Here is a 26,158-nt window from a genome sequence, read left to right as displayed (position 1 = left end):
AGGACCTTAAAAAATAATTAGAGATAATTTTAAAAAGAAAATAAAAGGAAAATAAAAGAAACAACGAATAAATATAAAAAAGAGAAAATGTTTATTGAAACTATTTCATCAAATGGTGATTCCCCCTCATTTAAACAAATTAAAAGAGTATGTTAAATCTAAAAGGTGAGCTGCTACTTATGTAATACAAAAACCCAAATGAAGGCCAATAGAGATCAATAACCACCTTGAAAAGTGTAAGATGCATAGAATTTGACATACAGAATACTAAATCTGTTCAATAACTCTTCCCAGTCCTGTCAAAGAATAAAGGTGGATAGAGCAGCATCAGCTGATCTCTTAGACTTTGTTATCTGGGAGATGATACTTTGTGGGCCCTTATTTCTTACACTTCACAATCAGTCCAAACAGTATAAACTATTAACTATTTTTCCTTAGATTAATCTCAGGAAAACAGTCAGTTTAAGATAAACAGATGATAACAAACAAATTTATTTGTTAATCCAATTTTTTAAAAAAAATATTGGAAACAATTGCAATAATGAGAGTATTGGATCTCAGGTGTGAATTGCTTTCTGTAAAAACTAAGAAATAGGCTTTATCACTACCCAAAGACTATATACATGAACTGACCCTGGGCTCCGACCTCATAGGTAGCAATGAATAGCCTAGTAAGGGCACCAGTGGAAGGGGAAGCCCTTGGTCCTGCCAAGACTGAACCCCCAGTGAACGTGATTGTTGGGGGGAGGGTGGTAATGGGGTGAGGATGGGGAGGGGAAGCCCATATACAAGGGAAGGGGCAGGGGTCAGGGGGATGTTGGCCCAGAAACCGAGAAGGGGAATAACAATCGAAATGTAAATAAGAAATACTCAAGTTAATAAAGATAAAAAAAAGAAAAAAAAAGAGAAAAGAAAAAAAAAGAAATAGGCTTTATAACAGTTGGTGCCAAACGTACAACTGAAAGTGAAAGACATTTGTACCATCTTCATTTCTTTTATGACATGGTTTTGCTACAAGAATTGAAAGATGTTCAATGATTGAATAATTATTCAGTAATATTGAATAAATAATAATTTATTCAAAAATAGTGGTAGACAGGTGAAGTCAGAGGGTTAAAAATGGGGTTGGATAGAATTAATCCAACTGGACCTTTCCTGCCCACTGAGTCCTCTGGGGCACACCCAGCTGCTCCCTGAAGTTTGCTATCCCTTGCGGGCCTCCAATCTCCAAATACTTCTCTGCTCACCTTCATCAGACCCGTGGATCCTGAACCATACAGACCTGCTGACCTGGAGCTATACAGTCCAAGGATACACATCAGAGGCCTGCCACACCAGGACCATCACCTAGGATATCCTACCCTACTGTAGCAAGCCCTAAGATGTTCTACTCTACTAGAGCAAGCCCTAGGATGCTCTACTCTACTAGAGCAAGCCCTAGGATGCTCTACTCTACTAGAGCAAGCCCTAGGATGCTCTACTCTACTAGAGCAAGCCCTAGGATGTCCTAACACAGTAGAAGCAGAAGAAGATGACTTTATATCCAACCTTATAAAGATAGAGGCCTTTAAAATGGAAATGAATAGATCGCTTAAAGAAATACAGGAAAATAAAATCAAACACACAGAGGTCTTTAAAGAGGAAACAAATAAATTCCTTAAAGATATATAGGTAAATACAATTAAACAGGTGAAAGACATAAATAAAACTGTTCAAGACTTAAAAAATGGAAATAGAAGCAATAATAAAAAAAAAGCACAAACTGAAAGAATCCTGGGGATTGAAAATGTGGGGAAGTAAACAGGAACAACAGACAGAAGCAACACCAACAGAAGACAGAAGATGGAAGAGAGAATCTCAGGCACAGAACATATGATAGAAAAAAAAGTTACATCAGTCAGAGAAACTGTTAAATCTAAAAAAATTCTTGACACAAAACATCTAGGAAATCTGGGATAACATGAAAAGACTTAACCTAAGAATAATAGGAATAGAAGATGAAGAGTCCCAGATCTAAGGAAAAGAAAATATAATCACCAAAATCATAGAAAAGTATTTTCCCAACCTGAAGAAAGAACATACAAGACATACAAGAAGCTTATAGAACACCAGTTAGATTGGACCAAAAAGAAAATGCTCCCAACACATAATAATCAAAACACAAACTTACAAAACAAATTTTATACCTGCAAAGGCAAGGGAAGCTCACACACTGCATGCATGCATACATACACACACACACACACACGCGCACACACACACACACACACACACACACACACACACAATCACCAACATCAGAATAACAGGAGTTAACAATGACTGGTCATTAATATCTCTTAACATCAAGGGACTCAGTCCCCTCCAAAAAAAGACATGGGCTAACAAAATGAGTGTGAAAACAGGATCCATCATTCTGCTGCATATAAAAAACACACCTCAGTAATAAAGAGACACTACCTCAGAATAATGGTCTGGAAAGAAGGGTTTTCCAGCAAATGGACCCAAGAAGCAAGATGAAGTAGCCGTTCTAGTATCTAATAGAACAGACTTTCAACCAAAATTAATCAAAAGAAAGAGGGAAGGACATTTCACAGTCATCAAAGGAAAAATCTACCAAGATGTTATCTCAATTCTGAACATCTACATGCCAAATACAGGGACACTCACATTTATTGAAGAAACATTATTAAAGCTTAAATCACATATCAAGCTCCACACATTAATAGTGGGAGGCTTCTACATTCCACTTTCACACATTGTCAGGTCATTCAGACAAAAACTAAACAAAGAAATAATGGACCTAAAAGACATCTACAGAATATTCCACCAAAAGACAAAAGAGTATATTTTCTTCTCAGAACCTCATGGATCCATCTCCAAAACTGACCATATGGCCAGTCACAAAGCAAGCCTCAAAAGATACAAGAAAATTGAAGTAACACCCTGTATCTTATCAGACCATTATGGATTAAGGCTGGACTTCAATAACAACAAAAACATTAGAAAGCTACACAGTCGTGGGATTGAATAGCACTCTATCTGTCAGTACTCCCTGGGCCAGGAGAGAGATAAAGCAGTACTCCCTGGGCCAGGGAAGAGGTAAACATCAGAAAGCTACACACTCGTGGGATTGAATAGCACTCTATCTGCTCAGTACTCTCTGGGCCAGGGAAGAGATAAAGAAAGAAAAGAACTCAAGTCCAAGTGGATCAAAAACCTCAATCTAAAACTAGATCACCAATCTAATAGAGCAGAATGGGGGGAATAGCCTTGAACTCATTGGTATAGGAGACAACTTCCTGAACAGAACACGAATGGCTCAGGCTCTAAGATCAACAGTTGATAAATGGAAACTCATGAAACTGAAAAGCTTTTGTAAGGCAGAGGACACCGTCAAAAGGACAAAACAGCAGCCTACAGATTGGGAAAATATCCTCACCAAGGCTACATCTGACAGGGGGCTAATATACAAATATTATATCAATAAAGATATATTATATCGTATAAAGAACTCAAGAAGTTAGACACCAACAACCCAAATAACTCAATTTAATGAAATGACCTACAGAGCTAAACAGAATTCTCAACAGAGGAATCTCAAATGGCCAACGAGTACTTAAATATTCAACATCCTTAGTCATCAGTGAAATGTAAACCAAAATGACCCTGAACCTTATACCTGTCAGAATGGCTAAGATAAAAAATTCAAGTAATATCACATGCTGGCGAGGATGTAGTGCAAAGGGAACATTCTTCCATTATTTGTGGGACTGCAAACTTGTACAAACACTTTGGAAGTCAATTTGATGGTTTCTCAGAGAACTAGGAATAGTTCTACCTCAAGACCGAGCTATACCATTCCTGGGCATATACTCAAAAGATGCTCCATCATTCCACAAAGACACTTGCTCAATTTTGTTCACATTAGCTTTTTTTGTAATAGCTGGAAACTGGAAACGACTCAGATGTCCCTCAACTGAAGAATGGATAAAGAAAATGTGGTATGTCTACACGATGGGATATTATTCAGACATTAGAAAACAAAGACACCATGAGTATACTGGCAACTGGATGGAATTTGAGAATATTATCCTGAGCAAGGTAACCCAGATCCAAAGAGATGTGCACGGTATGTACTCACTTAAAAGTGGATGTTTGCCATAAAATACAGGATACCCATGCTATACTCCACAGACCTCAAAACAGCTAAACAAGGAAGGTCCAAACAAGGGTGCTTGAATCACACTTAGAAGAGGGGATAAAAATAGTTGTAAGAGGCAGATTGAGGGAGGGAAATGAGTGGGAGAGGGGATGAGGAGGGAATGGGGGAGGTTCAGGATCAGGTGTGGAAAGGACAGGAGAGATGGCCAATGGTCATGAGAAAGGATGGAGATCTGCACATGATGGGGTGGGAAAGTAGGGGGCGTCTCCAGGATGTACCAGAGAGCTGGCTACCCTTAGCTGTGACTCTTAGCATTTGGATGTGAAAAGAGGTTGCATTCCGTAGCTAGGCAGGAACCCCAATAGAACAATAGGGACACTATCCCACCCACAAAAGCTTCTGTCCAAAAGTTATCTGTCAGGAAAAAAATGCAGGGAAGGTTTATGGAGCAGAGACTCACTAGGGAACTGTTCCCACCTGCCTAGAGATCAGTGATGCCTACAATGGCCTGGGCCGATTAACAGTCCAGACTAGCACTTTCAAGTGTACCTAGAGACCAATCAGATCTCGGTAGTTTCTCAATTATGACTTCTGTTTCTTGTGATTTTATGTTGTCTCATGTTAACAGTTAAAATTAATCAGTACACAGTTGAGCTATTCAGTAGTACATTTTGGCCTAAAGACACATTCAGGGCGAAGACTCTGCAATACCAATTGCACCAATACCACATCATTCTTACACTATGTTGGCGATTCTTTACTTTTTTTATACAAGACCTTGTGTTGACGAATCATAAACAGCTACTGGGAAATGCTGGGGAAACTTCACACTTAGAAGATTATTAATGTGTATTTTAAATGATGGTCCTTTAAAGATTTTCCTATCTAAGGGTATTGATGTTTGAAAGCAAAGCACAGGGCCTATTACACAAAAGACATTCTATAAGTGCTGGTTGAGTAGCTTTCAAAAATGAGACATTATAAACATCAAATACTGAAATTCTTCCTTGCTTCATTTGTAGTATTTATAAGTAAATTGAGCCAGAGACAAGTTAGCGTCCACTGTGTGTGGATTGCTCTAAGAATGTCTCCATAAAACGCACGGTGGTATTGTACAGTGCTTGGAAGACAGGAACTTGCTTTGAATGTTCTCAGATCAGAAATGGAACTATTTGTGTAGCATAAGAAAACTAAGAGGAAAAGCTCCCTTCTAAGTCTATTGTTATCTCACTCACTGTGGCAATCAGAGGGGGCGAAGATATCAGCAAAATGTGTCATTTAAGGTACAGAAAGATAGAAATAATCCCATACATCCTATCAGACCACCACGGGCTAAAGCTGGTCTTCAACAACAAAAAGGGAAGAACGCCCACATATACATGGAAATTGAACAATGCTCTACTAAATGATAACCTGGTCAAAGAAGAAATAAAGAAAGAAATTAAAGGCTTCTTAGAGTTTAATGAATATAAGGTACAACATACCCAAACTTATGGGACACAATGAAAGCCATGCTAAGAGGAAAACTCATAGCTCTGAGTGCCTGCAGAAAGAAACAGGAGAGAGCATATATCAGCAACTTGACAGCACACCTAAAAGCTCTAGAACAAAAAAAAGCAAATACACCCAGGAGGAGTAGAAGGCAGGAAATAATCAAACTCAGAGCCGAAATCAACCAACTAGAAACAAAGAGGACCATAGAAAGAATCAACAGAACCAAAAGTTGGTTCTTTGAGAAAATCAACAACATAGATAAACCCTTAGCCAGACTAACAAGAGGAAACAGAGAGTCTGTCCAAATTAACAAAATCACAAATGAAAAGGGAGATATAACTACAGAATCAGAGGAAATTCAAAAAATCATCAGATCTTACTATAAAAGACTATATTCAACAAAACTTGAAAATCTGCAGGAAATGGACAATTTCCTAGACAGATATCAGGTACTAAAATTAAATCAGGAACAGAGAAACCATTTAAACAACCCCATAACTCCTAAGGAAATAGAAGCAGTCATTAAAGGTCTCCCAACCAAAAAGAGCCCAGGTCCAGATGGGTTCAGTGCAGAATTCTATCAGACCTTCATAGAAGACCTCATACCAATACTATCCAAACTATTCCACAAAATTAAAACAGATAGAGCGCTACCAAATTCCTTCTATGAAGCCACAATTACTCTTATACCTAAACCATACAAAGACCCAACAAAGAAAGAGAACTTCAGACCAATTTCCCTTATGATTATCGACGCAAAAATACTCAATAAAATTCTGAATCTAAGAGCACATCAAAACAATCATCTATCATGATCAAGTAGGCTTCATCCCAGGCATGAAGGGATGGATTAATATATGGAAAACCATCAACGTAATACACTATATAAACAAACTGAAAGAAAAAAATCACATGATCATTTCATTAGATGCTGAGAAAACATTTGACAAAATTCAACACCCCTTCATGATAAAAGTCCTGGAAAGAATAGGAATTCAAGGCTCATACCTAAACATAGTAAAAGCCATATACAGCAAACCAGTTGCTAACATTAAACTAAATGGAGAGAAACTTGAAGCAATCCCACTAAAATCAGGGACTAGACAAGGCTGCCCACTCTCTCCCTACTTATTCAATATAGTTCTTGAAGTTCTAGCCAGAGCAATCAGACAACAAAACGAGATCAAGGGGATACAGATTGGAAAGAAAGAAGTCAAAATATCACTATTTGCAGATGATATGACAGTATATTTAAGTGATCCCAAAAGTTCCACCAGAGAACTACGAAAGCTGATAAACAACTTCAGCAAAGTGGCTGGGTATAAAATTAACTCAAATAAATCAGTAGCCTTCCTCTACACAAAAGAGAAACAATCTGAGAAAGAAATTAGGAAATGACACCCTTCATAATAGACCAAAAGCATATAAAGTACCTTGGTGTGATTAACCAAGCAAGTAAAAGATCTGTACAATAAGAACTTCAAGACTCTGAAGAAAGAAATTGAAGAAGACCTCAGATGATGAAAAGATCTCCCATGCTCATGGATTGGCAGGATTAATATAGTAAAAATGGCCATTTTACCAAAAGCAATCTACAGATTCAATGCAATCCCCATCAAAAGACCAATACAATTCTTCAGAGAGTTAGACAGAACAATTTCCAAGTTCATCTGGAATAACAAAATACCCAGGATAGCTAAAACTATCCTCAACAATAAAAGGACTTCAGGGGGAATCACTATCCCTGAACTCAAACAGTATTACAGAGCAATAGTGATAAAAACTGCACGGTACTGGTACAGAGACAGACAGATAGACCAATGGAACAGAATTGAAGACCCAGAAATGAATCCACACACCTATGGTCACTTGATTTTTGATAAAGGAGCCAAAACCATCCAATGGAAAAAAGATAGCATTTTCAGCAAATGGTGCTGGTTCAACTGGAGGTCAACATGTAGAAGAATGCAGATCGATCCATGCTTATCACCCTGTACAAAGCTTAAGTCCAAGTGGATCAAGGACCTCCACATCAAACCAGACACACTCAAACTAATAGAAGAAAAACTAGAGAAGCATCTGGAATACATGGGCACTGGAAAAAATTTCCTGAACAAAACACCAATGGCTTATGCCATTGATCAAGATCAAGAATTGACAAATGGGATCTCATAAAACTGCAAAGCTTCTGTAAGGCAAAGGACACTGTTGTTAGGACAAAATGACACCAACAGATTGGGAAAAGATCATTACCAATTGTACAACTGATAGAGGGTTTATATCCAATTATACAAAAAACTCAAGAAATTCTACTGCAGGGAGGCAAATAACCCTATTAAAAATGGGGTTCAGAGCTAAACAAAGAATTTACAGCTGAGGAATGCTGAATGGCTGAGAAACACCTAAAGAAATGTTCAACATCTTTAGTCATCAGGGAAATGCAAATCAAAACAACCCTGAGATTTCACCTCACACCAGTGAGAATGGCTAAGATCAAAAACTCAGGTGACAGCAAATGCTGGTGAGGATGTGCAGAAAGAGGAACACTCCTCCATTGTTGGTGGGATTGCAGACTAGTACAACCATTCTGGAAATCAGTCTGGAGGTTCCTCAGAAATTGACTTTGAACTACCTGAGGACCCAGCTATACCTCTCTTGGGAATATACCCAAAAGATGCCCCAACATATAACAAAGACACATGCTCCACTATGTTCATAGCAGCCTTATTTATAATAGCCAGAAGCTGGAAAGAACCCAGATGCCCTTCAACAGAGGATTGGATACAGAAAATGTGGTACATCTACACAATGGAATATTACTCAGCTATCAAAAACAATGACTTTATGAAATTCGGAGGCAAATGGATGGAACTGGAAAATATCATCCTGAGTGAGGTAACCCAATCACAGAAAAAACACACATGGTATGCACTCATTGATAAGTGGCTATTAGCCCAAATGCTTGAACTACCCTAGATGCACAGAACACATGAAACTCAAGAATTCACCAAAATGTGAATGCTTCACTCCTTCTTTAAAAGTGGAACAAGAATACCCTTGGGAGGGAATAGGGAGGCAAAGTTTAGAACAGAGGCAGAAGGAACGCCCATTCAGAGCCTGCCCCACATGTGGCCCATACATATACAGCCATCAAACTAGATAAGATGGATAAAGCAAAATAGTGCAGGCCGACAGGAACCGGATGTAGATCTCTTCTGTGAGACACAGCCAGAATACAGCAAATACATAGGCAAATGCCATCATTAAACTACTGAACTGAGACTGGGACCCTCGTTGAAGGAATCTTAGGGACTGAAAGCCTTGAGACCCCATATGAACAACAATGTCAACCAACCAGAACTTTCAGGGACTAAGCCACTACCTAAAGACTATGCATGGACTGCCCCTGGACTCTGACCTCATAGGTAGCAATGAATATCCTAGTAAGAGCCCCAGTGGAAGGGGAAGCCCTTGGTCCTGCCAAGACTGAACCCCCAGTGAACGTGATTGTTGGGGGGAGGGCGGTAATGCGGGGAGGATGGGGAGGGGAACACCCATATAGAAGGGGAGGGGAAGGGGTTAGGGGGATGTTGGCCCGGAAACAGGGAAGGGAAATAACAATTGAAATGTAAATAAGAAGTATTTAAGTTAATAAAGATGAAAAAAATGTGTCATTTATTTATAAATGTTGTCCATGTATATAAGGCTTAGTACACTTATTTTCTCATTAGAACCTATTCAGTTTCTGTGTATGTTTTGTTGAAAGTATAAAACACTGAGAACTTGCTTGTAGGTTTCTTTAAGCCTAGTTAAGCTTAGCAGAGTTCTTTCTAGTATATTGTCCAATCAATACTTGCTACTCAAACCATCAATATGTCTCAGTTGTATTTATGATTTTCTTCTTTACATAAAGTATCTTACAGACCACAGTAAAAGGGATCAGACTGGACAGTATGACTCCTTTTAGTTATAATGATCTATGATGACCAGCTCTAACAAGGAGAGATTCTAATGAGAATAAAGAAGTTTGGGTGAAACTTAGAAGATAATTTTATATTAACATATGAGAGAGTCTAGAAGATATGTATTTATTCTTCTAATTTTGAAAAGTAGGATGGATTAAGAAATAGTCTTTAATCTTACTTGATGTAACCGAGTAGGTGTTTAGGAGAAACATGAAGCATGAAGGAAATCTTATCCTGGATTTTGATATCCTGACTTGACTCCTGGTTTCCCCCTGCCTGTGGCCTTGGGAAAACCATCTTGCATGTCTGTCCCTATCTACTTACTTGAAAAACAGTACTGGTGGTAACAAGTTTATAGGGTTATTGTAAAGGCCGAGCAAAGGAAAATCCACACAGCACTTAGATGTTGTTTAGCAGTGAGAATTTACAGAGGAGCGTGATGGCTCCTCTTTACTCACGCGGATGTCGCTGACCCCAGAAAGCTGTTCCACCGTGGCGCATCAGAGCAGCAGAGTCGTGCTTATCTCTCTTCTAGGATACATACGGCCAACCTTGCTTAAAGGCCTAGAACGAAAGCGGCTAATGTTTTCCATTCTCATTTACTAAGAAAACTTCTAAGGAAAAATCTGTAGTATTCGGGGAAAGGTTGTCAAAAGCCAAGTGGGTAATATTTCACTCTGAAACAGTGTCCCGGCCACAGCAGGCGATCTCTCTCCGAACGGGGAGCCTTTGATATCAAACGGCCATCAGAAAACCCCAGGACACTTAGCTAAGGCTGAAAACTATTCATCATGAGTCTTGGCAAGGGTTCAGCTTAAGATGAAATTCTCTTCAAGTGGTTAAGATATTTAGAGTTCCTTCTGCTGAAGCTTTTAAACAGCTTCTTTGTGTGAGAAGTACTCTGTCCAGGTGGCTATGCCCAGGACAGCTCTTGTCACTCAGGCTTAACTGCAGCCTGCCCTTTGCTTCACGGTTTCTCACGATTTCCTTTCGCAAACTCTAACGTGACAAACTTTCCTTTCAGCTTCTAACTGCTCAGTATGCTCGTTGCTTCTATTTTCCTGGAGAGAAACCCCTTGAGCACCTTTGTCTTAGTTAATCGCTGAGAAATATTAAAAACAAGTCCTCACATGTGTCAAAGCTCAGCGCTGGCACGAACTATCATGTTAGAATAAACTGGACGTCAGCAAGATATAAAGAACGAGCTAACTTCCCATTGAGACTCTGCATTCTAAATTTTTTCAAAAAAAAAATCAGGCTACAGAAAAATCCTCCTAGCACTAAAAGCATAAAATGTTTGAAATAAAAAAAATTTAAAAGCATAAAGCATTTAAAAATAACTTCTTCAGGCTGCTTTGAAACCTTAGTGTTATTAGGTCTCTAAAAACCCAGCTTTTGCCTTTCCCATTTGCGGAGGTCCATTTCATGAAATTTGGATACAGATTCCTGTGCATAGAGGACCTTGATTTGTAGAGAAATGTTTCATTTTATTTCCAATTCATGTTTCTCATCTCCTGCTTTCTCTGATCCTCTTTATACACACTTTCGTTTTAGCCGGTGAATGCTTTTCGAAATGAACCGGGAGGAAGTAGACTAGTTTCCTTTCATTAATTTGGTTCTTCTCTGAGGTCGCTAGCGGGACTCTTGCTCTTGGGCGGAGCCGGAGGCCTGCTGGGGGTGTGTCTAGGGGCGTGGCCTGATCGCGGGGCTGGTGAGCCCAGCTCTGGAGCTCCGCAGGCAGGCACAGCCTAGGTTAGTGGCTGCGAGCTGAGCCTCAGGCGGCAGCAAGCGATAGTGGAGGGTGCTGGATGCTCGCTGTTTCTTCGCTTCTTCCCGGCTTGTGTTCGGCTTGCGCAGCGCCAACCCGCTTGGGTCTGGGAGGGAACCGGGATGCTAAGCAAGAGAAGTCCAGCATCTCAGCCTCAGGGCTTCAGGGGAGAAAGCGAAGCTCTTCTAGGTGAAGCCGCGGTCTGTTCGCGGTCTTCCCGTGGCCGCCTGCGCTTCGAACCCTCGCCAGATTTGGCCAGGCATCTTCTTCCAGCGCCGCCGATGCTGGGTGCTCCGGAGAGTGGGGACCACAGCGGTGAGGGCGCGACCCGAACACCGAGGATGGATGCTCGCACCTGGCGTCTGGGATGGCGCTGTCTCCTTCTCCTGGCTCTTCTTGGATCTACCCGAAGCGAGGGCGTGGAAAGCTGCGAAGAAGTTCGGAAACTTTTCCAGTGGAGGCTTGGGGGAGCTGTCAAGGGGCTGCCGGAGGCACCGCGGGCAGGTAGGAGCGGTTGGTTGGTTTGGCAGTGTGCGGGGCTCCAGCCGGGGAAGGCTGGGCTTGCGACCACGCTCTCCCGGGCATCCAGAGATGGTCCTTGGTGAGACTTTCGGGTACTTCAGCCCCAGTAAGTGAGTCAGTGTGAGGCCTGTGGAGATGCTTGGTGTGGTCACCATAGTAGGGCAGCTTCAAGGGGCTCCTTAACTGTATCTGGAGTTCCTCGGAGCTCCGCAGCATTCGCTTCCTGCTGGTGCTCCCTTGCTCTTCAGAGATGTTTTGGAAGGACTAGTAAAGGTTTGTTGCCGCGCGTAGCAACTCCGGGATCTGTTCCCACAGGGAATACCGCCAGGGGTCCTGGTTTTACTGTTAGCCCACAACCTCAGAGAAATTGTGTTGGTTGCCGCAAGTTTGATGGTAAAATAACAAATCTTTTTATAGTCCTTTGCTGGACAAGGCACAGTCGATGTTATCTGTAAAGAACACTCCACCCAGTGCACTCAGAGATGACCTTTAGTTGCCCCTCTGCACCCTGGCACCAAGCCTTCCTTCAGAAAGCCGAGCCGCTCAGTGGGTCTCCCAGACCCACAAAGTAGTTTCAAGCCTGGAAAGCGATAGGGCAGCAGGCAATCAAGCCTTGTGTTTTGGGGGCACCGAGCATGGACGGTAAACTATAGACCCACAGGGAACGACACAATTAATGTGGTAGCTAGAGGCCATGCGTCCTATAAGCCCCTTGGCCTGCATCCATCTCCTGTGTCCTATCCTACACTCTAATTCTTAGCTGCTGGTGGGAGGACAAGAACACGTTTTATCTGAAAGAGAAGGTGTGTGTTAGAGAGCCAGCCGTGTCTAGAGCTAAGTTAGTGGAGTACTGTGAGCTGTTGTTGAAGTCAACAGAGAGGGATGGATTTGAGGAGGATGTCTGATGAACAAAGAATTTGCAAAGGATGCCTGAGTACCAAATACATCCTTTTTCCAATGCGAGGAGGCTTGCCGTTAGCACTCCCCAGTGGTAGCACATTTGCTTGATTGCTTTTCTGCTAGTTAGCTCAATTCTTATCATCTTTCCCCAGTGTCTGGGCACATAAAGCCCACCAGCCAGCGCTTACAGGATCACTTTTAAATACACCAGTATTTATTGGAATACCTATTTATCACACCAGACACTCTTTCCATACTTGACATACATGGTTCACACTTCCAGGTTAGGACAATTCTTGTCTCTTCAAAGGCACACACACACACACACACACACACACACACACACACACACACACACACACACACACCAGAAACCTTCTAAGTATGTACTTACTTCATTAAGAAATACATCTCACTTAACGCTTGTGAAACTAATTGGATCGTGGGCAGTGGGTATTGAATGTGAATACACTATGCTTGTCTCCTGGATGCCACTGCTTTGGCTGTAGTGCACAGTTTCTCAGCAAGGTTTTGATTCCAATGCCCTCTCTCCTCTCAGTGTTGGAGCACCTGCGGACGGCACCACACTCCTAAGGGTGTTGACTTTCATTTCTAGAATCTTGTGTATGTCATCTCCATAGGAGAGGACAGAGGAGGAGCGTTCTAGAGCATTGATCACTGAGGTAACCTTTTACTATGATATAAGGAGCTACTGAAGCTCTACCCTCCAGAAAAGCAAATAGTTGTCATTGTTTGCATTTGGAACAGATGGATAGCACACCCTAAGTGCTGTGAGGGCATTCTCCTTTCTAAAAATGGCATTCTGGGCTGTTGTCCTGTTGAAAGCACCTTTCTTATCTGTAGCTTAAGGTAATGAAAAATCAGAGTAGCTCCCACTAAAGCAGCCGGGCACTCTTAGACACATCAGTGGTCTGAAAGAAGTTCTCCTGAAAGAATGTTAAATTCCTTGGATATTTCATTAAGAAAAAGTTATATGGAATTATTGTGTTTTTGACTAACCCAGGAGAATCATTCATGGACACATTTCTATAATACTCACATTTAATTGTGTCATTCATTGATTTGAAGATTTCAGCAAAACCTTAAAATGTTTTGACATTGATCCATCTCTTTTTCCCTGCTTAAAAATTCCCATTCTTGGTTTTCTACCCCAACCTCATAACTCACATGTAAGTTATGCTTAATAAATATTTCTTTAGTCTTATATTTACATAATACTGTTATATTTCATAACTATTTATAATAGCTAACAAAATAAAATCAGTGAGTAGCTACCTAGTTTTCTAAAATCACACCAGTCTCAGGACAGTATATACTTAATATCTAAGTAGTCCTTTTCACATGAGAATACAAATAGTGCATTTTAAAAAAAATCCATCAACTTATTTAATACATAGCCTTTCATTGGGTAAAACTAATACATTTACTTCCGTATTTTTTTCTTAGAAGTTTAGTTTTTTTTTTTAATTTCTTGTTCACAGTCAATCATTCCTAAGGTGTCTAGCACAAATGCTGTTTTGTAACATAAAGAAGATAGAATAACTTTTTGCAATTCCTCCCTACACTTGTGATTATTATATCTTCTGGAAGATCATATCCGAGTTTGAAATTATTAAAGTGGTGTGGACAGCCTTCTAAGCTGCCCCCCCAGACCCCCTCCACCTTTGTTCTCCGCACTGCTCCAATTCCTCTAAGCCCATTGAGCTCCTTAGAATGTTTGGATGAGAAATGCAGAAAGGAGAGGAGGCGCAAGTGTGATTAGAATTACAGATTTGCCCATGTTCCCGTTTTTATTTCCTAAGTGGTAGTCAAGGTGCCCTTTGCTCTTGTTTATTTTGCTCGGGGAAGGACTGTTAGTGGGGGCATCTTTAATGGGCCTTTTATTTTATTTTACTCACTGGGGAGGGAAGATAATGATTTATTCACATACACATTTTTTTTCTTTTAGAGGATGTTAAGGGATTTATTTAAAACCAGCTATGGGATAGAATGTAACTAATTTTAATGGTACAAGTCTACATATACACTTTGTAGCAAAGTGCATAGAAGGTAAGCCTTAGTCAGCTTCTCATGACTCCAAAAAATTAAAATACCTGAGACAACCAAGTTGCAAAGAGTAGAGATTTACCTGGGTTTCTGGCTGGAGGGGCCCCAGGGGAGGCTTCAGCAGCCCAGTCGACTTGAGCCTCTTTGGAGACAGTTTAGGTGGTTGTGGGCAGACACTGCAGGCTACACACTTCACAGATCAAGGCCAAGAGACCAGGGACCAGCCCTTGCCCAAAAGATAGCTTCAGGATGGTTGCGATTTGGAAGCTTAAGAGGCACATCTATGCTCACATCCTGTGTTACATTTGCTTGTTTGGGGCTAATTAAGAATTTCTGGTAGGTGGGTTTGTTGCCCCATCATGTGTGTATAATATAGATTATATACATTTCTAACTAGATATCTGTGACTTTGGTCATGTGTCTCCTAAGCTAAGTCACAGTAGTAGTTAGTTTGAATGGGAACTAACATAGGAACTAACAGAGAGAGTAAGAATGGCTGACTTCTATCCACTCATCAAATTTCAGCTTGAATCACTGTGTACTGCACTCGGCTGTGCCAGCTGTAACTGTAGGACGCTGTTTCTTTTGTTACATGGCGCTTACTACACTCCTTTTCTTTCAGCTTGTTATTTTCCACCATGAAGTTGCATAATGGGAACAGAAAACATATCTATTGGGGACAGTGTCATAAGTCTGTGACCAGTCTACACTGTCACAAAAAGAGTTCACATTCAGAAGGATCTCGTGCCTATTTTAATGTACAGTGGGCACTGTATTGAAATTTGAACCCTTGCCTTTCATCTGCTGCTGGCGTGGGGTCCTGGAAGTCATACAGCCGATTGGACCTCACTTGCACGGTGTGTTTTTGGGTGCTGTATGGTCGGTCACAGGGATTGGCCAAAGTAAGGTTGCAACATTTTATCCAGTTGAGCTGAAGAAGCATGTTGTTATATCTTTTCCATCGCTCTGATTCTCAAACGGTAAAGGAAGTCTCAAGCACTAACCATCTCCAACCCTGCTAGCCATGTGCTGTGAGTCTTACATGGAATATGCTTCTGAGATGGGTGCTCATCCTGGTTTTCATCTTCACAGAAGAGTAGCAGCTTCAAAGCAAAGCCCAACAGGGCATACCTGAAAGTTCTAGACACATGGTTGCTTTAAATAGAGATCCATAGTTTTAGCCATTTCCAACTTGATGTTTCTCACGCACCACAAACTTAACTAAGGTCTATAAGTTGCAGAGTTTTATAAATGCCTAGGCCAGAGACAGGAGAGATGGTTGGCTCAGTGGTTGACAGTATTGGCGTCTCCTCCAGAGGTCCTGAGTTCAATGCCCGGCACCCACACTATGTATGTGTGTGTGTGTGTGTGTGTGTGTGTGTGTGTGTGTGTGTGTGTGTGTTGCATTTGCCCCTGTGACTGACGAGGCCAGAAGAGGGCACTGAATCCCTTGAAGATGGAGCGATATTCATAGCACAGAAACGCATGTTAAATGTACTTCTGTTCTTTTGCATACTGCTACCCTACGGGAGAAAAGAATCTGTAATTGATTTTCATCAGGTCAGCATTTACATTAATTTTGATGAATAAATTAATTTTAATTAATAGTTACATAACATACAATTCATTGTGCTTAGTTGTAATTTTTATTAATTCTGGTAGGATGAAGAAGGTAGTCAGTAAAGCAGTGAAGTTGTTGTTGTTCAGATATGTTCTGTCCTGTGCCTGCTTGTGTTGATTCAGTGTTTCCTCAGAGACAACATTTCCTTGTGTGACTTTGCCACAGATTCTGTAAAGTGACCCAACCCCATAAATTTTAAATTTAAACAAATTTTACCTATTTTATCTGACAGTTTTGAAATGGAGGAAGGAGACAGCTAGAGGAGTGTCTGGAAGACAGTTTTCTCTGCTATCCCTGTTCTGCAGGGAAAGGGAAATTATCTAACATTTAGGGTTTGTTTGCACAGCCATAAAGAAATGACTAGTGGGAACTATGTACTGAATCCCCTTTTTTAGTCCATCCTTATTAGTTCCATCCTGAGAGAAACATTGCCTACCACATTGCTCAGATACAGGATAACTCCTGCGTGGAGAAGAGCTGTGTTTGCTGAAGGTTACTGTGTCAATAATATTGATTGTTAGGCTGACAGAATTTAGGATCACCTAGGAGATACATCTCTCACTATGTCTAGACTGGGTTAACTGAGGTGTGAAGACCTACCTCAGATGCTACTGGCATGACTCCACGGGTTGGCATTCTGGACTGAGTGAAAAGAAGGCATTTGAGGCACCAGCATCCTTCCCGCTCCTCTCTCATCGCAGATGAGCTGTGACCGGGCAGCTTGACCATGCCTTCCTCGCCATGATGAACTGCACCTCAAACTATAAACCCAAAGAAATCATTTCTTCCGTAAATCTCACCTGTCAGGCATTTGGTCCCAACGAGAAGAGCAGTCAATGAAGATATCAATGTAAAAATAGAGTGATGTCAGACTTTGAGGATAACAGAAATAATTGCTAGTAAATCACACACCATTCCGTATGTATCAGCATATGTATCAGTCTGTAAAGTATCTCTAATACAGGCAGCTTTAAAAACACATTCTTAGTCTTTTTTAAAGTCCATTTATTTTAAATTAGTGACATGAAATTGCTGATATTTATTATTTACAACATAATCTTCACCATATATTGAAAATGTAACTTGTATATACACTTAATATATGCATGTTGTGAAGTGGCTAAATCCAGCTAAATAAGATAAATGTAATCTTACGATAGATCGTTCTTGGTGGCAAAAACACTTAGAGTCCAGTTTGGTCCTTTCTGAGGGTTGAGTGCACCATCGTGTGTTTTTTAGTTCATTGTACAACAAATCTCTTGAGCTTAATTCTTTCTATCCCTTGATCAGATCCTGGATTAGCTGAGCCTGTGGTGTCCACACCTTTATTCTCTGTTATTACAAACTCAAAGTAGCTTTCCTCTCTTTGTCCCTTGCCTTTTTTGTTCAAGATGACATCCTCAACAGTCCGTCACATGGCCATGACAGTATCTTATTCTTTAAAGACAGGCCATATCCAATTGCGTGTCCATACCACAGCTTTCCCCATTAATCTATTGACTGATAGGCACGCAGATGTATCACTTCTTTATGACGTCTTTTTCAGTGAAAATTTTGGAAATTATTTCTGCCTATGTGAAGTAGTGTCATGATTGGTTTGCCACATAAGAAGCATGAAGAAATTTCTCTGAATAGAAGAAGAATTTGTGTTAGTGCTAATGAAATACACATGAATATTTTGATACGGCTCAACTCTTCACTTAAATACATTTAAAAATAGCCATGATCTAAAAGTTAGTAAGTGTTCTTTAGAACATTATTAAAAATTTTAAGTACATGATGACATTTTTAAAAAGATTTATTTTATTTATAGGAGTACACTATAGCTGTCTTCAGACACACCAGAAGAGGGCATCAGATCCCATTACAGATGGTTGTGAGCCACCATGTGATTGCTGGGAATTGAACTCAGGACCCTGGCAAAGCAGTTTGTGCTCTGGACCATTGAACCATCCCTCCAGCTCCACATGATTAAATATTTATTACTCATTAGGATAAGGACTTTGAATTACTATTTCTTTTCCTTCAGTGTTGTAGTAAAATTTATCCTAGTTTTCATAATTCTGGATATGCATTATAATTGATCTCTGAGCTGTGTTCTTAGAATTTCCGTTCTGCCTTTTCATTTTTCACGTTAGGAAAGGGTGAAATCTGGGAAGAGAGTGGATGTGAAGACGCAGCAAGACTGTGTCTGCATTGATCAAGTGAAATACAGGGAAAAAATTACACAGAGATCCTTTATGTGGAAGACTGTCAATATTAAATTACCAGTTCGGATTTATTTGCTTTTTGAGTAGCCCTGTTATTCAGTAAGGTTAGAACAAGTTACATTTGGCTCGTTCTCTTTTGATCATTGAGATGTCTGTGTTTAATGAGCTGAAACTGAAGTCGGTCAATAAAAGGGAGAGATTCATCGTCCATTCTTCCCAGGGTTGGAACACATTTCGCTCTGGATTTTAAAAAACACGGGGGAAAAAAACAAGTCATTTTTTTTTTTTTTTTTTTTTTTTATTAACTTGAGTATTTCTTATGTACATTTGGCAACATCCCCTTCCCTCCCCCCCCTTCCTTATGGGTGTTCCCCTCCCCACCCTCCCCCATTGCCGCCCTCCCCCACAGTCTAGTTCACTGGGGTTCAGTCTTAGCAGGACCCAGGGCTTCTCCTTCCACTGGTGCTCTTACTAGGATATTCATTGCTACCTATGAGGTCAGAGTCCAGGGTCAGTCCATGTATAGTCTTTAGGTAGTGGCTTAGTCCCTGGAAGCTCTGGTTGCTTGGCATTGTTGTACATATGGAGTGTCAAGCCCCTTCAAGCTCTTCCAGTTCATTCTCTGATTCCTTCAACGGGGGTCCCGTTCTCAGTTCAGTGGTTTGCTGCTGGCATTCGCCTCTGTATTTGCTGTATTCTGGCTGTGTCTCTCCAGGATCGATCTACATCCGGCTCCTGTCGGTCTGCACTTCTTTGCTTCATCCATCTTGTCTAATTGGGTGGCTCTATATGTATGGGCCACATGTGGGGCAGGCTCTGAATGGGTGTTCCTTCAGTCTCTGTTTTAATCTTTGCCTCTCTCTCTTCCTGCCAAGGGTATTCTTGTTCCCCTTTTAAAGAAGGAGTGAAGCCTTCATTTTTTGATCATCCGTCTTGAGTTTCATTTGTTCTAGGCCACTAGGGTAATTCAAGCATTTGGGCTAATAGCCACTTATCAGTGAGTGCATACCATGTATAAAACAAGTCATTTTTAAAAAAGGTTTTGATCAACTTAAAAGGCAAAGGAAATAGAAGGAACACCTTGAGACTCACAGGGCAGGGAAATCGACAGCAGAGAAATCGATGAGCTTCTTTGGGTGCTGGCTATCGGATGTACCTGCATGGGTCTATGCCTGGGCAGCTAAGAGCTTTAGTTTGGAAAGACAAAGCTAAGTTTTCTTTTTCTTCTCTGGAAGTTCACTGGTGCCATAAAGCTTCAGGTCATTAAATATTTAGCATTTAATTCATGTATATAAATGTCTTGTAGTCATAATGAGAAAAAATAAGTCTGACAAAGGACTAAAATGTTGGAAAAACCAGACATACAATTTGTCACGTGTTATAGTGCAGAGAAATGAATTTATAGCTTTGAAATTAGTTTTACCATTCCATCTAGTAGATGCGTGACATTTAGCAAATGACTCAATGTCTCTGAGTATTTTGCTTTCCTCTATACATACACACATACATACATACATACATACATACATACACTACATACATATGTACATACATACATAGTATATACAGTTTCTTTTCTTCTTTGGTGGTTTTGAGAACTGTGTTGTAGGGAAGGGCCCAAATCCAATGTGGTTGGTGCCATCCCTTTGTTGGCTGCCCTGGATTGTATAAGAAAACAGGCTGAGCAAGCCAGCGGGCACCACCCCTCCCTGGCCTCTGCATCAGCTCCTGCCTCCAGGTTCCTGCCCCGCTTGAGTTTCTGTTCCGACTTCCAGTAGCTAGCAGTGATGTGGAAGTATAAGTTGAGTAAACCCTTTCCTCCTCAGGTTGCGTTGGTCATGGTGTTTCCTCACAGCAATAGAAACCCTGACTAAGACATTCAGTATTAGTTACTTGTTGTTGGGTCAAAATCAACTCAAGAAAGGGTGAATTTACTTTGTCTTATAGTTTGAAGTCTCCTTTGTCACAGAAGGGAGATCACGGAAGCAGAGGCCTGAGGCAGCTGGTCTCCTTGGGTCTGCAGTCAGGATCCACAGGGAAATGAATGCTAGCGCTCCTCTCAATTTCACTCTTTTATTGACTTCAGGGCTCTGACCATAGGGCTGATCTCTCTACACTGATCAAGGTTCATTTTTCCTACCACAGATTAGCCCTCTGTACCTGTCAGAAATACAGCTGTGCAGCTTCTAACAAAAATAGGAACTCAAGTCGTTCTCTGGTTTCCAAATTGAACCTTTTCAGGAAGCTGATTCTTTATAAAGGTTTCCGTCCTTGTCACCAACTCAAGTACAGGCCGAATATAAGGGGTAGGGGGTCCCAGGAAATACAAGGTAATGGTACCAATGCAGAGGTGTTTGCTGGGAAACTGAAAACAGCTGTCGGTCCTGTTTGAGATCCATGCCGTGTGGGGGAGCCCACATGTGTTCCGCAGTGTTCACATAAAAGCTTACATTCCCCCGTTGGCTGTTGGAGCTGTCCGTAATTCCTGCTCTTCTTTCCAGTTTGTCTCCTGCAGTTTCTCGTTGCTGTCTTTCTCATTTGCCTGTTGGTGGGACAAGCCACCACGCGCACTGAATATTTTCACTGCCTGTCTGCATAACAGAACTGCCTAATCTTCCTTTAGGAAGGTTTTCTTCTGTGCGGTGGTTGAACCAAGTGGAGGAATGTCGTCATCCCAGGACAGAGCAGGATGACTGAGGCCCACTGTAAAATCTTGTGACAATCAGAAAGCTCAGAATTTCCCTCGTACAGCATAGCTAACTGCCTTCCTAGAAGACCCGCTAGAATCATGAAGGAGGCTGGTGATTGACATCTTTTTTTTTCTTTGAGTTTTATTTATTTTTACATCCCGACTAAAGTTTCCCCTCCCTTGTCTCTTCCCAGTCCCTTCCCATATCCCCCATCTCTATCCACTTCTCCATTTCTTTTCAAAAAAGGGCTGGCCTCGATCATCATCAGCCAGTCTTGGCATATCAAATTGCAGGAAGACTAGGACTACTTCCGTTAAGGCTGGACAAAGTGATCCAGTAGGGGAAAGGGTATCAAAAGCAGGCAACGGAGCCATTGCTCCCACTGTCAGGAGTCCTACACAAAGACCAGACTACGCAATTGTAACAAGTGTGCAGAGGGCCTAGATCAGTACGGTGCAGGCTTCATGATTGTCTCTGTCAGCCCTATAGGCGCAGCTTGATTGAGTCTGTGTGTTTTCCTTAGTATTCTTGACCCCTCTGGTTCCTACAATCCTTCCTTCCCCTTCTTCCAAGGGATTTCTCAAGCTCCGCCCAATGCTTTGCTGTGGGTCTCTGCATCTGTTTCCACGTGCTGGGTAAAGCCTCTCTGATTACAAACTGGGCTAGGCACTCACTAATCTACCTAGAATACCATTAGGAATCATTTCATTCCCTTTTATTTTATTTTTTCCTGTTGTGTTTGTTTCTATCCTAGGTCTCTTGGCTATCCAGCCTCTGGTTTCTGCTCCTCCTGGCAGTGTTGGGGGTGGGCTCCCCCACATGGCTTGGATCTCAAACTGGACCAGACATTGTCTGGCCACTCCCTCAATTTCTGCTCCGTCTTTACCCTTGCACATCTTGTAGGCAAGACAAATTTAGGTCAAGGTTTTGTGGCTGGGTTGGTGTCCCAATCCCTCTATTGGAAGTGCTTCCTGGTTACAGGAGATGGCTGGATCAGGGTCCATGTCCCACACTGCCAGGAGTCTTAGCTAGGGTCACCCTTGCAGGCTCTTTTCCCTTGCCCTAGGAAAGGAAGAGGTCAATGTATTGATATCCGTAGATGATATGATAGCATACATAAATGACTCCTCAAATTCTACCAGGGAACTCCTACAGCTGATAAAAGCTTTCAGTTTTCTCTCCTAGTACACCCTCCTTACAGTCTTCCAGCAACTCTTCACTCCTGGTCACATCCCCAACCCCCCATCCCCACCCAGTTTCCTCTTCCCGTCGATTGGCAGTATCTATCCTGTCTCCCTCTCTGCACGAGATTAATGTTTCTCTCCCTCTCCTCGAGCCTTCCTTGTTAGTTAGCTCTTTGGGTCTGTAGATTGTAGCATAATCACCCCGTACTTTATGACTAATATCCTCTTATAAAAGAGTACACACCATATTTTTCCTACTGGGTCTGGGTTAACTTTCCTAGTTCCATCCATTCGCTGGCAAATTTCATGAAGTCACTGTTTTTAATAGCTGAGTAGTACTCCATTGTGTAAATGTACCACATTTTTTTTACCCATTCTTCAGTTAAGGGGCATCTAGGTTGTTTCCAGTTTCTGGCTATTATGACAAAGATGCCAGGAAGACAGTTGAGGAAGTGCCCTTGTAGAATGGCAGAGCGCTCTTTAGGTATATGACCAGGAGTCGTATAGCTGGGTCTTGGGATAGAACTATTCCCAATTTTCCAAGAAACTGCCAAATTAATTTCCAGAGTTGTTAACATAAGTTTGCACTCCTACTAGCAATGCAGGCGGATTCCCCTTGCTTCATACCCTACCTAGCGTGAGCTGTCACTTTTGGTATTGATCTTAGCCATTCTGATGGCTGAAAGATGGACTCTCATAGTTGCTTTGATTTGCATTTCCCTGGTGGCTAAGAATGTTGAACACTTTTTTTTATGTTTTCTATTCTTAGCTATTTTTTTTTAAAAAAATTAATTTACTTATTCACATCCTAAATGCTACCCCCTGCAAGTACCCATTCTCAGAGTCTCTTTCCCCACCCCTCCCCTTTGTCTCTGACAGGGTGGGGGCCCCTGGGTGTCCCCTTCCCTTGCCCATCAAGACTCTGCAGAATTAGGCGCATCCTCTCCTACTGAAGCAGGATAGGTCGGCCTTCTGCTACACATGTGCCAGGTGCCAAGGAGCAACCATGTATTCTCTTTCGTTGGTGTCTTAATCCCTGGAAGCTCTGAGGGACCTGGGCTAGTTGATGCTGCTCTTCCTATGGGATTGCAATCCCCTTCAGAGCCTCAAAACATGTCCAGGCCCTAGACTTCTAGAGTCTCTGTTGAGAAGTCTGGTGGAATTCTGATAGGTTTGCTTTTATATGTTACTTGACCTTTTCCCCTTGCAGTTTTTAATATCCTTGTTTTCCCTGTACATTGTGTTTTGATTATTTTGTGGCAGTGGGACTTGCTTTTCAGGTCCAAGCTATTTGGTGTTCTGTAAGCTTCTTGTATGTTTATAGGCATCTCTGTCTTTAGGTTGGAGGTATGTTCTTCTGTGATTTTGTTCAAAATATTTTCTGGGCCTTTGAGCTGGGGATTTTCTTCTATCTTATTATTCATAGGCTTGGTCTTTTCATACTGTCCCAGATTTCCTGGATGTTTTGTGTCAGCAAGTTTTATTTAACATTTTTTTGATCATGAATCTATTTCTTCTATCATAGCTTCAACCCCCGAGATTCTCTCTTCCATCTCTTCTACTTTGTTGGTGATGCTTGCATCATCTATTTCTTCTATCATACCTTCAACCCCTGAGATTCTCTCTTCCATCTCTTGTACTTTGTTGTTCTTCTATCATAGCTTCAACCCCCGAGAGTCTCTCTTCCATCTCTTCTACTTTGTTGGCGATGCTTGCATCTGTTGCTCCTGTTAACTTGTCTTTATTGCTTCTATTTCAATGTTCAGGTCTTGAAATGTCTCCTTCACTTCACTTGTGGTTCTTTTTTTTTTCTGATCTTTTCCATGATGTCTTTAAGAGATTTTCATGTCCTCAATAAAGATCTCTGTCATTTTTATGAAGTTAGTTTTAAGGTTGTTTTCTTGTTCTTCAGCTGCATGAGAATGCTCAGGTCTTGCCGGCTTAGGAGAGTTGGGCTCTGGTGGTGACAGACTGTTGATGATTGTGTTTGCACACTGGCATTTAGGCATCTGAGTTTTGGGTGATTTTATGCCTCAGTGCTGATTTCTGAGTTTGTGTTTGTTGGATGGGTGTTTGTTCCTTAGTTTCTGTTTCCTCTTTTGTCTTCTGTGCTTTGTGACCTGGATTTGCTTGACCTCTGATCCACTAGAAAGTCTCTTACCAGGTTGAGTCCTTGACTTCGGGACTTGCTTAGCCTGTGGTACAGCGGGTGATTTCTGTTCTTCTGACCGACTCTTCTGACTGATGTGGCCTGTACCTGAGCCGCTGGGGGAAGGGTTGAGTGCTACAGTTCTGCTGACAGGGGCTCAATCACCCATCCTTTTGACCAGTTTGGCCTGAACATGATCAGCCAGTCTGCTGGAATTGGGGGCAGGATCCTGGTCCCAGTGACTGGCATCTTACTGGGACTGCTTACCATGCTCCTTGTGCTGGCTACTGTTACGTCTACTCGACACAAGCTAGGGTCATTGGAGAGGAGGGAGTCTCAATAGAGAAAATGCCTTCATTAGACTGGACTTAAGCGATCCTGCAAGGCGTTTTTCTTAATTAGTAATCTATGGGAGAGGACCACCCCTGGCCTGCTGGTGTTAGGTGCTATAAGAAAGCAAGTTGAATAAGTCAAAGGGTTTGACCCCTCCATATCTCTATATCCGCTCCTGCCTCCAGATTCCTGCCCCTTTGAGTTCCTGCCCCCAAGTTCCTTCAGTGATGCACTATGCTGTGGAGGTATAAGCCAAAATACCCCTATCCTCCCCAGCTTGTTTACCATGGCTATAGAAATTCTAACTGGGACAGAGATTGGTACCAGGTGTGGGGTACTGCTGTGACAGACATGACCATGTTATCTTGGGGAGGGGGGTTGTGGTAGGATGTTGGAACTTCAGGCTAGAAAAACCTTTGAGTGTTGAGAGATGAGTGGGTTGATCTGTAGGAGCTTGGAAAATCAAGTGTTAAGGACAGTGCTGGCAGTGGAGGGCCAGCTTGTGAAGTTTCAGAGGGACATTTAAAGACTCTACAGGAGCCATTTGCTATTTGGATTAAGAGTCTGTGGTTGTCCAATCACAGAAAGACATACATGGTATGCACTCATTGATAAGTGGCTATTAGCCCAAATGCTTGAATTACCCTAGATGCACAGAACAAATGAAACTCAAGATGGATGATCAAAATGTGAATGTAGATCGCTCCTGAGAGACACAGCCAGAATACAGCAAATACAGAGGCGAATGCCAGCAGCAAACCACTGAACTGAGAATAGGACCCCCGTTGAAGGAATCAGAGAAAGAACTGGAAGAGCTTGAAGGGGCTCGAGACTCCATATGTACAACAATGCCAAGCAACCAGAGCTTCCAGGGACTAAGCCACTACCTAAAGACTATACATGGACTGACCCTGGACTCTGACCTCATAGGTAGCAATGAATATCCTAGTAAGAGCACCAGTGGAAGGGGAAGCCCTAGGTCCTGCTAAGACTGAACCCCCCAGTGAACTAGACTGTTGGGAGAGGGAAGCAATGGGGGAGGGTTGGGAGGGGAACACCCATAAGGAAGGGAGGGGGATGTTTGCGGAAA

The 26,158-nt window shown here is 41.7% G+C and overlaps 1 protein-coding gene across 1 annotated transcript in view; it reads left to right on the top strand.

The window, feature by feature from the left end:
• The first annotated feature begins 11,377 nt into the window (after positions 1-11,377).
• The window catches only part of Gpc5 (glypican 5), a 465,019-nt gene continuing 450,238 nt past the window's right edge, over positions 11,378-26,158 (top strand). Inside the window, exon 1 of the mRNA XM_032917607.1 lies at positions 11,378-11,896. Within this exon, the coding sequence (XP_032773498.1) occupies positions 11,515-11,896 (382 nt within the window). The 5' untranslated portion in view covers positions 11,378-11,514. The remainder of the gene's footprint in view (positions 11,897-26,158) is intronic.

Source organism: Rattus rattus, chromosome 12, assembly GCF_011064425.1.
Source record: "Rattus rattus isolate New Zealand chromosome 12, Rrattus_CSIRO_v1, whole genome shotgun sequence".
In the NCBI taxonomy this organism is placed as follows: Eukaryota; Metazoa; Chordata; class Mammalia; order Rodentia; family Muridae; genus Rattus; species Rattus rattus.
The sequence above is the reverse complement of the archived record's forward strand: the minus strand, read 5'-3'. Positions and strand labels throughout refer to the sequence as shown.